The 13,175-nt window shown below is 32.8% G+C and overlaps 1 protein-coding gene across 1 annotated transcript in view; it reads right to left on the bottom strand.

Annotated features, from left to right (window-relative positions):
* LOC108777362 (uncharacterized) overlaps positions 1–13,175 on the bottom strand; it is a 59,758-nt gene that overhangs the window by 4,655 nt on the left and 41,928 nt on the right. Inside the window, exons 2-3 of the mRNA XM_018544227.1 lie at positions 12,811–13,016; positions 3,103–3,238 (exon numbers count right to left, since the gene is read on the bottom strand). Of these exons, the coding sequence (XP_018399729.1) occupies positions 3,103–3,238; positions 12,811–13,016 (342 nt within the window). The remainder of the gene's footprint in view (positions 1–3,102; positions 3,239–12,810; positions 13,017–13,175) is intronic.

Raw genomic sequence — 13,175 nt, forward strand, 5'->3', positions numbered from 1 at the left:
TCTCTCTCTCTCTCTCTCTCTCTCTCTCTCTCTCTCTCTCTCTCTCTTGTGCTTGACTTACACACTGAGGAAGATTCAAATCCAGAGTCGAATTTGCAATCAACTTCGTTGGTGAGTCCATTCTAATTTTTTGTTTGTGAATTATATTATACAATATATCTTATTTTATAAATATGTATATAGATGTATATTAAGTTTAATTTGTATATAGATAATTCCTATATTTATTAAATAACTATATATTAGTATGTGTATACAGCTTTATAACAATATCTACTTTCTGTTGGGCAAATAAAAATAAAATTGATGTAAAATAATCCTTTATTTCTATACCGAGGAAGTATTTTCCAATCACTCTCTGTATTAATGTATCGTACTTTGTTAATTGTCTCGCAGTTATATGAATCACACGAGGATATAGGCGACGCAGCAAAAATGTAACTTTTATCCCTGAACAATGGGGGAGAGGATTTCCGTCTATACACGGATATCGCTGTGGTGCGTTGCACATCTCGGGAAATTGAATTGAAAGAGCGATGCGCGTCCTCCGCGCCGTAAATTAGAAGTAGTGTTTCCGTACAAAGCCCGAGGCGATGCGCCTTCATAAATATAAAACGCGTTCGCGTCGCGCATAGCTTTATTCAAAATTGGCCTTTTCGGTCCCTCACGGTAAGTTACATGGATGTTTCCGCAAACATCATCGTCATTAGACGAAGTTCGAGCCTGACTTACGACATATATATACACATACATAACGTATCGTGTACATCTTGGAGGATCATTATAACGTCCACAGAAGGTAGTGAATCTCTCCTCATGACACGTAACTGCGGTGGCAATCCGGTAAACTGTCAGGGAATTGTCTCACTTCCCCGCAACGACTTCCGCCTACGTCTGCTCCTTTCTCGCGCGATCTTCGCCACGAGTACTCTCAAGGACACGACCGAGGAGTATTACGGTTTTCAACTCATGTGTCGCGTAGAATGGAATCACTGGCCTCGTGAGAACTGGGAAAGAGGAAACGAGAGAGACAGTGCATCCGAGAGCGGCAAGGACGAAAGGGGCTTGCACGGGCTTGCACAAGGTGCAGGGTTTCGAAACTTACCGATCTAGTGTCGAGCTTTTACGAGAGATTCGTGATCGGAAAGAGAAGGCAATCACCTCGTTCCTTCGAAAGAGGTTCCCTAACGTGCTTGTGCCGTCGTTAGGTCGACGACGGCAGTAAGGAACGGTGGGAACGGCACCCGCGAATGTTCCTTCCTCGATCTTTGCGTCTCCTTCCTTTTCACAGCCGTCGCCGCTGCTACCATCGCTATTCGGTTTCTCTCTGGTCTCTCGCTCCTCGCCTAACTGCGTTTTAATTGGGCGCGATTACGGTGACAATACTAGTCGCCATGTAGGATAATCAACGATAATGAAAGGCACTCTCGCGAGAGACATACCGGAGAAGAGAGAAAGAGATCTGTAGGTGCCTCTATAGTAGCGTGCGAGGAACAAAGTCGTGGGCAAAAGCGACCGAAAAAAAAAAGAGCTTAACGGGTCACGACCGAATCCGCGATTCATCACGGATCCTCGTCCTCTCCGCTAGCTGTTAACCGCCCTCGAATGGGACGATAAAATGTTTTTATTGAATTTTAACAATGCGTCCCAGCTGGCGCGGAATAGGTGTCGCTTATATACGAAGGACGCCGCAAAAAGTACTATCTCGTAGCGAATTGGTCGCAGCAATTATCTGCGTTACAAACGGGAATTACATGAGACGATCGTGCGCGTCCATCGAAACAACGTTAGCCGATAGAATAGTAGTTATAAATTAACGATATCCATTTAACGCTTTAGTGGCGTCAAATGGTGAAATTAACGGAGGCTTTCATGCTTTTTCATCTTGGATGGAACGAGATAGGATAGACGAAGAATTCAATAAGCATCACCAATCGAAGATTTCTGTCTTGCAGACAGGTTTATTGCGTGCTTATCAAGGCTAATGACGCCAGCTTTTTGTCATCTTGCACGCATAAACAGCTACCTGTGACGTTAATTTGTAATTTCCTCTCCGAGGCAGTATCAGCGAGAATGTTGGAATTAATTATATTTCATAACTTCTATAATTTTGTAAAATAAGAAGCCATTTCCTGAATGCCACAGTCTTTCGAGTTTGATAAATTTCAAATTTTTCGAAATTTATTATGGTTATTTATAAAGCTTATATAAAATTTATGGAATAGATCCAATAGCAATTACTGATTCCCTTTTCTTTTCTCTTTATAGTTTATAAATTTTACAATTTTATAATTATTTTAAAATTTTAACATTTTTATGGAGTCAATAATGGGTTTTTTAATTGTTGGCTTGGTAAGTAAATGTTGTTACAAGAGACTTGAAGTGTTATAAAAATATAATAGTTATTTAACATCTTTCTCTGAAATAACAATTGTATGTACAACAAATGCTGTGAAAAATCGCGAAAAACTCGTTATAAAAATATTGCAACAAAAATGCTAAAAAATATATACGAATGAAAGGAATACACATCCGAGTTTAATTTATGTTGCGCGATGTACGAAATAAAAATGCGATGTTATGAAAACACTTATTTGCCTGATGTAGATCATAAAAATATTTTAGTGAAAACGTATATATTAAAAACTTATTTTAAATTAGATATTTCTCACAATTTTTAATAAAATTTTGTACGAAGTTGGAAGTAATTTTTTATTCGTTATTTTTTTCCAACTGTTAACTGTTGAGTATCATTCTAAATGTTTTCCTGCATATTACACGATGCAATATTATTTTGATCAAATTTTAGTCTTTCATTATACTGATATTAATTTTGTAATTAATTAGCTATAATTATTTTGTAATTATTTTGAGAACGATAATTCTGTAAAATTATAGTATTTTATTTTAAATTAATGCATGTACGAGGAACATGTAGGCTTATGTAGGCTTTTACTCTTTTCGTCACATATTTACTCATATCGAAATTCATAGAAAGGAATATGTTTGCTTAGCTATGCGTTAAGCTTCGCTTTTCAGTCTTCGCAGTGTACGTCGTGTTATCTTTGCTAAGATGTAAAATACGTTTCTCCAGATACTCACTAGCTACGTGCATGTAACCAGAAACCATTACGGTATTAAACGAGGGAGAATCTCCGGAGACTTCGCAACGATATTTGCCGGTATGATTGGGCTGTACATCCTTTAGGACAACTCGATGCGCATCGCTCCGATTTGTCTGAAATGTAATTAAAAAGTTATTATTTATGATGACAGGGATACATGTCCATAAATTATCTCTACCAATCCATCACTATAAGTGTAATATAATCGACAAAATTCTGCAATTATGAAGTCCATGTTACTGAGATTGTATTGTGTGAAATTTTATCATAAATATACATATAATATTATTTGGACGCGTGTGATATATTTTAAAATTATATTAAGCCAAAACGTTTCAACAAGTAAATGCGCTTTACATTTTAATCCCTTCGCGTTTAAGAGAATATTATTGTATTTATTAATATTTGTAAATTTGCTACCATTATACTATTTTATTACCATTTATATCGGGTATTCATTAGTTTACTTTACCAAATATCGTCAATAAAGAAAGCGTTCATATACGCGAATAAAGTTTGTGACATTTTATAACAAATATTTTAAAAAGCTATATACACCTTCGTTTACTTGGATAAATAAAGGACATTTATTACAATCGTCATTTGAAGATAAATCACTATATAAATTTTTGCCTGTAATATTTTAAAAATATTCAGCTTAAAACTATATTTTATATCTCTTTTAATTTCGGTGCATTAAATGACTAGCGCTAGGAAGATAAATTATATAATTACACAAGTCATTCTCATAATATTGTTTGCAATATTTCATCGTTATACCGATAATGTAACTACAAAGACGACGTACTTTGTGATGATATTTCGTCACGGTAAAACTATGCCGTTAAAAACATCAAGATTAATAACTCTCTCTTTTATTTTTTTTCAGGGCAGCGAACCATATGCGAGGCAGGATGAAAAAGGAGCGGGTCGAGATCGGACGGATGAATTACATATTATTTCGTGCCATAAATCGCCGGCAATGATACCAAGAGAGGCTTACTGAATTTTGAGTTAATTTAGCGTCAACCGCGGAATTGACCGAGCGCACAATGCCGGCAAGTGCCATTTATTGCAAATCGATCGCACTTACTCGCCCACTTTGACGTCCTCGCGCGTTCCCTCGTCCGCGACAAACAATACCTAGCAACAGGGATTAATTATATGTTGCCAGTGGCAGCATATATAAATCACACAATTAATTTTGCTGCGGTTTGCTTTGTGTTTGTGGCAACGACACGCTCATATGCCACATCAGAAATGGATGGACGATAGCATCGTAATAGAAAGATGGATTAATTACGAGAAACATCTTTAAGGAATAGTCACAGCGGCGAAAAAATGTTAATTATATTGTACAATATAAAATATCGTGTTGTGTGAATTTTATTTAATATATTTTTCCTTTTCTTAACAATATTATTTTTACAAACCTTCAAATATGCAATTCTATTAAAAATCCGCAATACAAGATGTTATATTAATTAAAATCTTTATTTTTTAGAAATATTGCCAAAATAAGATATTTTTAATATTTGTTTGATTTATTTTTACTTTTTTTCAGAAAATTGTGATTAAATCCTCAGGGGTATATCTATAACATTTTCGAATAATAAATCGGAAAACAATTAATAATATATAATATATTATTAATAATAGTGATTTCAATTAGGATGTAAAATACCTCAGATGATCGATTACATGAAGAAAATTAGGTCAATCGACAATTATTACCTCTGGGTTAAAACTTCTTTCCGGCTGAAAAGAGAGGATCAGCGAATATCAATATTATAATTGACCACGATTTTCTTAAATGCTAAAGTCAGAAAACTGATATTTTAATGTAACAGCCTTGGCAAAGTATTGGCATTCTATTAACCATTATTTAAAGTTTCAGGTGAAAAATTTATTTACAACATTTATTATAAATTATTTTTTGTTTCAAAAATTTGTAAATGTATGTACGTATAATGTCGGTAATTAATAGAAAATAGTGTGGAATATCATAAAAGAATTTTAGAACAAAAATACAAATGCTTAATATTTTTGTGTGTGTAAAATCATAATTTTTTTTTTATCAAGTGCGAAACTCGACAACACATCGTATGTTTATCCATCAAAATTATTTTGAAAGTAGAGGCATTTATGGCGAAATTATTTCATAAATTTATAAAGTACGTTGAATACTTTAAATTTTAAAACGACAACGGATTGGCCGGCACGCGCGACCTTGATGTTTGTTTTTGCGGTGCGCCCTACGCCGTGTTTCCCCGCGCTCTCATTCCCGCTTCGAGGCTCGAGCCAGTAGGCAGCACAGGAAAACGCTCCGCATTCCATCGTATTAATTCTTAGTCGCGAAAAGATTAAGAAAATGAGGAAAGCGATTATCTACATATCGATCCATTACTTAACTTCCGCAATTAGGAGTATTGAGACGACGATCGTCAATCGAGAAAGATGTTTCGCGGGATTTTACTCATTTTACTTAAAATTTTATATGACAGAGAAGAAAAATTGTTGCTTCATTGCGACGTTTACGAGCAACGTTGATTTTCTAACAATATATAAAGTTAGAACATGTGTCGTGTTGTGCTTTGAGTTGCGAATTGAATGTAAATTGTCTCTGTATTTTTGAATTGAAACGCGTAGCATACGTGAACTATCAAGCGTTATAGGAGGTAAAAAAGAAAGTTAACAATCAACGCGTACTAATAGTATGTATATTTCGTTAGAATTACGCGCTCGAGGTTATGCAGCACTGCGTAGCTAACGCTAAATTTGATCGTTACGTTTTCGGATATTCAATTACGTCTTAATTAGTCTTAATTAATTTGCACCGTGCAGTATCGATGCGAAGTCACTATTGTTTGAGTATTTTTCAATCATTTATGGAACGCCACAGGACGGATTGGCTACGAGTCGAGCCGCAGTCAATTAGTCGTAGATTTAATTAATACACACAGAAAAATATATCCTATATATACGCAAGTAATAATTACTTGTTTCAAGAGTATTTATATATTTCACAAGTGTGTATATTCATCTGTAAATTCATCCAAATCTGTAAATTCATCACATGCATTAAATTTATTCGAAATATGAATATTCTGAACTTGGTAAGTTTCAATCAATTGGTAATATTTCAATTTGTTTTAATTATTAAATTATTAAATTAAAACAAATTTGATTTTCTTATTGTATGAAGTCGTTTCCTCGATCAATTTTATAACAATATTAAAAAAAAAATAAATTCTTGTCTCGATTACACAGTATAATGACGAGGTTTTATAAAAATTGTAATAAGTAGATATATTTTAAGAATATTATTAAGAAGACATTCTTTGTTACATATATAAAAATAATTATTATTTAAAAGAAAGAAAGTCAATTGTGTAATCACTTTTCTCAGCAATAGAATGATATTTTTCCGTGTCTAAGTAGAATCACGATTGTGGTGTTTCTGTATTTATTAATTGCTCAGCTAAAATTCGGGATTGTATTGTACTTGTCGACGATTCATTGAAATACGTTTCGTAAAATAATATCCGATCGAAAAATTCGCTTGTGTTGTAACTTATAACGCAAGATAATTGTGAACGTGTATTTATTGCACGCATTATATATTTATTATTGAAAACGCTGAGAATATCAAAGAAGTGGTGGCGCGGCGCGCGGTACGCGGGGCAGGTGACGCGTGAAGTTAGCTGCGCGTCTTTCGCGACCTTCGTATTCTTGCGCTATTTGAGATTTGACCGTTCGTGCTTCGATGCGTGGAACGTTACGAATATTATCGAGTACCGTTCGTAGTTTCATTTTACTTTCTCTTCACGCAAATCTTTTCTCGCATGTGTTATTCTTTCGTCGGGATGTATAACGATGCGCGTCGTGTCGGGAGTGCCGTACAAAGTATGCACGCGATCGTAGTTTTGTTAATCTAACCTTTTAACCAGTGAGTGCGACGAGGAAGTCTGATGAGAAGAGGAGAGAGGCCTTGCAGGAAGCATCGAGCAACAGCGGAACAACCATGAGGTAAACATTTTTCAAACTTATCATTTATATATAAAATCGCTTATGGAATTAATATCAGGAGACGCGGTAGTGTCCCCGGCCATGTTAAAAAATTATCTGTTTATTCCTAAGAACAAGAAAATTGGAAATTATATTGACCGAATCATGATAAAAAAAAATGATATAAATTTGGTCTGTGTGACATCAAATAAACATTATTTTTATTTTCTTATTCTTCTTGAATTCATTGCTTAACTGATAATAATTGAAAAAAAATCTTTTATGTCTATGAAATTTTATAGAACTTTCTTTTTGTAAATTATGTAATTACGCGTATTTTGTTAAATCTGTGTGTGCTTGAAAGAGATGAGTGAAAAATTCCATGCGCGTTCTAATTAATTTGTGAAATATTTTGGACGCTGTTGTAGGATTTTGCGTTTGTATTTTACAGATCGACGTGGTATCACAGTTTTGCTGCTATGCGCATCGTATCGCGGTGAGTGCCAAATTATATTTCTATAGCCGATATCGTTTATGATTTAAAAATTGTTTGTGCTCAAGATATCTTTGATTCTAATTAATATCTTGGAAATATATTATTATTAAATATATTACTGTGAAGTACATTATTATACATATATATTCCAATATTTACGATGCAAAATTGTGACTATTAAAAATTTAAGCAAGTCGATTTTATTAATAACGGTTATTGTACCGTAAATAAATATTTTCATTCAATTATAAAAAGAGATAAATTATTGCATTCAGTTTAACAATTGTCCGAAAAAAATTTATCTAAAAAAGGCTTAGAAGCATTTAGGAGATTAGGAATTGTACAATCTACCCAAAAATAAAAAGCAAGATAACTCTTATGTACAAAATTATTATTTATTTATTATAAATTATAGAAAATTGAGCAACTAAATTATTCCATGATAAAACAATTGTTCTACGTCATGTTATAGATAAGATTTTTAGCTTTCGGTCATTTAATTTACCACAACAATTGTTAACTATATACATTATTAGATCGGTTTATTTAGTACAGGTTACTTCTCTATTCTATTAATTTTTTTCCGTTGAAAAGAGTTATGTTTTAAAATTTAAATATAAAAAAAGTGTTTTGTCTATTATATTATATTTGTTCGAGGATCGTTCGGGGATACATGATTGTTATGACCTAATGGAATAATGGATCTTTATGCATCCATCGCGTTTATCTCGAAAATTAGAATAGCTGCCCCACGTATCCGGATCGGAGATCAACTGGCACGCTCATGCATGTAAAAGCAACAACAGCGATGTATATCGTTTTACTCTACATGCCCGGGCTACATAATATAACGATTCAACAATGCCTGGCGTAACATGTTCACGCATAAATTCATCGAACTCGCTTGGCAATATTAATATTGTTACCCATTCGCGAAATACGGAACGGTAACGGCTGATATTCTCTGTGCCTACACATGTATCGCGCTATCGTCGCGTCGGCAACCTCATTGCATCCGCGGTCGTAGCGGCAATTCTCGCTCTCTATTTCTCTTCCCCACTAGGAGTGTGTCACGATTTATTGGCCAGGGTGTGTGCGCCGCCGTCCGTATTTTCCGCCGGTAAAATCTAATTGGAAAACCATTGCGTGTACAAGAGCAACTCGTTGACCGAACTCGCTCCGCGTGGAAATCGTGTGGCTGCATAAAGGGTTTAGCTATTCTTTCATTCTCTATTTCAATTCAGCCCTCAAAACATTGATTTTCCGACAGTTACCTTTATCCAATACAATTATGCACGCACGAAAAGAAGGATTTTGATGAAATATCTAAAAATTTAACTAGACAAATTTGAAAATAATTTGGTTGGACCGTCAAAATAATTACAGGATGTTCGAACGGTTTGTTAAAATGTTAAAAATTTTTTGTAGCATACATGAGATTCCTTCAAAATTATTTTGATGGTTCAACAAAATTATTTTCAGATTTGTATCGATCTAAATTTTTAGATACTTCAGCAAAATCATTGTTTCCATGTTTCTTACATAACTCGATTACCACGTAATAAATCGAATGTTTCATTTTTTCTTGTTATCTCTCTACGTTAAGATGTACAGTGTACACAATCAATAACGTGTAGTTTATAATTCCGCGATCAATTAAAATTTTATTTTTACAAATACCGCATTAAAAATAATTAATCACATTCGACAGATACATAATCGAATTAATTAAAGAGATATTTTATGATAAAAGTTCAATATTCAGGTTTATATAATTTAAAAAATAAATGCGAGGACATTGCGTTTTCATTTATGTCCAATATTTTGTTAGAACGTTTGAAACACAGAGAAAAAAGTATTATACAATTTAAAACGGAAATACTTTGAGAGACTGAGTAAATGCTTAACTTGTGCTTTAATTCGGATTGAATAAAGCTGTTAGCTGTGCTTTAGTTCAGCTTGGATAAAGCTTTTAACAACTTTTTTAACTCGCTCCGAAAACGTTGATTTTGCAGCGACCATTCTTTCTTCTCTCACGACACGTACACACGTGTACGTGCGTAGTTCGAAATATCGCGTAGCTTGTATTGGACTCTTCTGTTCTCATTTCTTTTTCTGTCGATGCGATGGCACGTAATCGACCGCGCGCATACACGCTGCCTTCTCTCTCCCTGTCGTGATAAATTCAAAAAGTTGTCTTTGAAACATCCTATTAACAGGTATGGAAACGTAAAAAAATTTCGTTCGCAAAAGAATCTCATTAGGAAAAAATTCCAGTAGTGAAATCACGCAACATTCTCATTGAAAAAGAAAAAAACTATTGGATTTCATTTAAAATGACGAAGTGTGTGACTTTCATATAGTCGTTTTATGCAAACGTGCGGCAATGAAAAGTAGATTACCAAATTTTACTGTAGCAATAACGACGATGGTTAGCGGAAAATAATATCTTTTACAATTACATTAACAAGATAAAAACAGTTTAAACATCGAAGCACGTAACCCAGCTGTTTTGAAAATGATATTGAAATTCATCATATTTGATTTATCGTGTTGCTTTTACCTTTACGTGCATCCGTGTATTGATATTGTCACGCCCAGGACGCGATGATAATAGTTGATTGACGTTTTATGCTTGCTAGGCGAAATGTGAATCATTGTTCTCGCTTATACACAATAATTCTGACTTCTCATCAAGTGGAAAAACGAACAGTTTAATAGCACAAAAGATTTGAACAGCTCAGTTAGAACGACTAGATAAAGAAAGGCATCTTAAGTATGTAACGGCAGACCGTGATAGACGTGATAAAGTTGTAGATTGAAGACGCTATATCGTAGAGAGATGAAAATTCTTTACCTCGTAATATACGATGCTATCTGTTAAATAGATATCACCTGTGGTTCTATTATATATTTATGCCGTAGTGTCTCTTCATTAGCAACTTAGCGGTCGTATTTTGCGTGGTATACACGTACTCTATTGCGTTTCCTATCACCGAATGGATAATGATCTTACCTCGATTGTATTTCGAGTATGCGATAATTTAGCTAAATCGTACCGCACGTCTTTATTATATTATGTCTTTTTTGTTTACTTTGCCAAATTTCTGCGACATCGCGAAATATCATACATAAATGTTTTTTATGGTTCAAAATACAGTTTTCAGAACATAAAATGTGAGTTTCGGAAGTATATTTGATCATAACATCTATAGAAAGTAAATGTATTTTACATTTGCGTGTCGCGATAGGAAAGGTACGTAGCCGCTGTACGTTTTTCTTTTGGAATAAATCGTCGTACTAACGGATTTCAAATATTGAATGACGAAACATTAAAGCATGTTATAGGAAAACGAATGGTACCGTCGTTTGCCAATATCTTACTAGAAAGAAATTATTTATGCTTAATTTGTTGCATAAACATATCAGTAGTGATATTTCTGAAAGAGAGTTTGCATAAATAATATAATTTTTATAAAATTAATTACGAGTTAATAATGTTTTACTAGATAAAAGTTAGATGTGATATTTATATTTTACTGTGTAGAAAGCGTTTATGCATTCGAATGAAAAACATATAACAAGAAGTGGAATTTTAATGATTATATTGAGTTTATACTTTAATTAACAGGTTTATATATTTTTGCGAATCTTTAAGTTTTTGCCATGCAATAGCTATTTCTTCTTCATGCATGCCAGATATGCGCTGCAAATATTCGTTTGCATACACAGCACGCAATCTGCCTTGCGTTTTGCGCATGTTATGACGTGAATGCTATTTCATTCCACCGATATTGACTGCGAGGGGATTGTCGTTTTACCATAAAGCATGCCGAAATAACATTTTTAAGTTATAAACATGACGATAATAGAATAATATCGTAAACATTACGTAAATTATGCTTATTGTGTAAAAAGCATCCGTGATATTGGATCATAAAATTTGAAGATGTAAATTTTTTTATTATTTGAGAATTGATTTTTTTTTAATATAAAGATACACGGACTTTTTTTATTGTGTCAAACGATTGAAAAAATATATAAGGTTTTTCCATAAAAGTATTTCTTATCTCGTTTAGAGTTTAGAAAAGAATAATTAAAGTGAATCTAATTATATAAATGATAAAAATAAATAAAATATAAAATGTATAATTTTTACAAAAATATATATAATTAAAAGAAATTTTTATGTTTTTTTAGTAAAAATTATAGTTAAAAGTTAAAAATATTTAAAACGATTAGTTTTATTTCCGTCTTTTATCTCAACTTTGATATTTCTCCGTCAAATATGGATCCATACAAAATTTGCTTCACCAAAAAGTAGGACACAACTTTTAATAAATACGGAACTATAAAAGAACTCGGGGAGTGAAATATTCGATTGCACGAAAAACCTTGTGGGTTATATATGTATATATATGTATATACATATATAATCGTTTATGATATATAAAATAAAAAAGGTATGTATATTTTTATACTTTTATTCTAAAAAAATCAATTTCTATAATTGTTAAAATTTATAACCTTTAAATTTTGTGATTCAATATCACAGATGCTTTTTATTACAAAAGACATAATTTATGTAATATTTACGATTATTTCTATTATTTCTATTTCTATTATTGTCATATTTCTAACTTAAAAATGTTATTTCGGCATGCTTTATGGTAAAGCGACAATCCCCTCGCAGTCAATATCGGTGGAATGAAATAGCATTCACGTCATAACATGCGCAGAACGCAAGCCAGATTGCGTATTGTATAAGCGCATAGTTCCAACAATTCCAATTAGAGATAGTTCAGAAATGACAACATCTTACATTTTTTTTAATTTTATGGTGTTATAAATTGGAATAAATAGAATTAGTTCTACATAGAATTTGGAAAACTTCAAACGTATTTTATATAGTATATTATTATAGTAAATATAGTATATATAATAATTTTACATTATAATAATCTAACATTATAATAGAAACTTTTAAACATAATCAGAAATTTTTGAAATTTATTCTGATCGGCATATTATTGATTAAATATAAACTTGTCTATTTTAAATTGACAAGTTTTATCTACTTTTTACAATGAAACAATACATTAGAAAATTGCATGTCCAGATCTATCTGTCTAGATCTATATCTTACAAGATTGTAACGTTTCGTTTTAATGCATTACGTACCACGACTCTTGCTCCAAGCTCCCCAAATACTCCAATTGGTGGCATTTCCTTGGGGACATATCGAAAAAATTCCGATGCGCCCTTGTACCATTTAACGGTGTAAAGAGTATCCGATTGTAGATCGTATTTGCAGGACATGTTGACTGTAGTACCAGCTGCCACTGCCAATGGAATGTCGATCGACACATTGCTTAGTCCGCGAACGTCTAAAAAAAGGAAACAGATTATTACCGATCGCACAATTTAAATATCAAAAATTGAATAGATAAATTGTTATAAATTATTCCAATAACTGTATTTTTATTTTTTTTATTATGTTAATAAAATATGTATATTTGATTTTCTTATTATTTGAATTTTAATTC

This window comes from Cyphomyrmex costatus, unplaced genomic scaffold, assembly GCF_001594065.2.
Source record: "Cyphomyrmex costatus isolate MS0001 unplaced genomic scaffold, Ccosl1.0 scaffold43, whole genome shotgun sequence".
Lineage (NCBI taxonomy): Eukaryota > Metazoa > Arthropoda > Insecta > Hymenoptera > Formicidae > Cyphomyrmex > Cyphomyrmex costatus.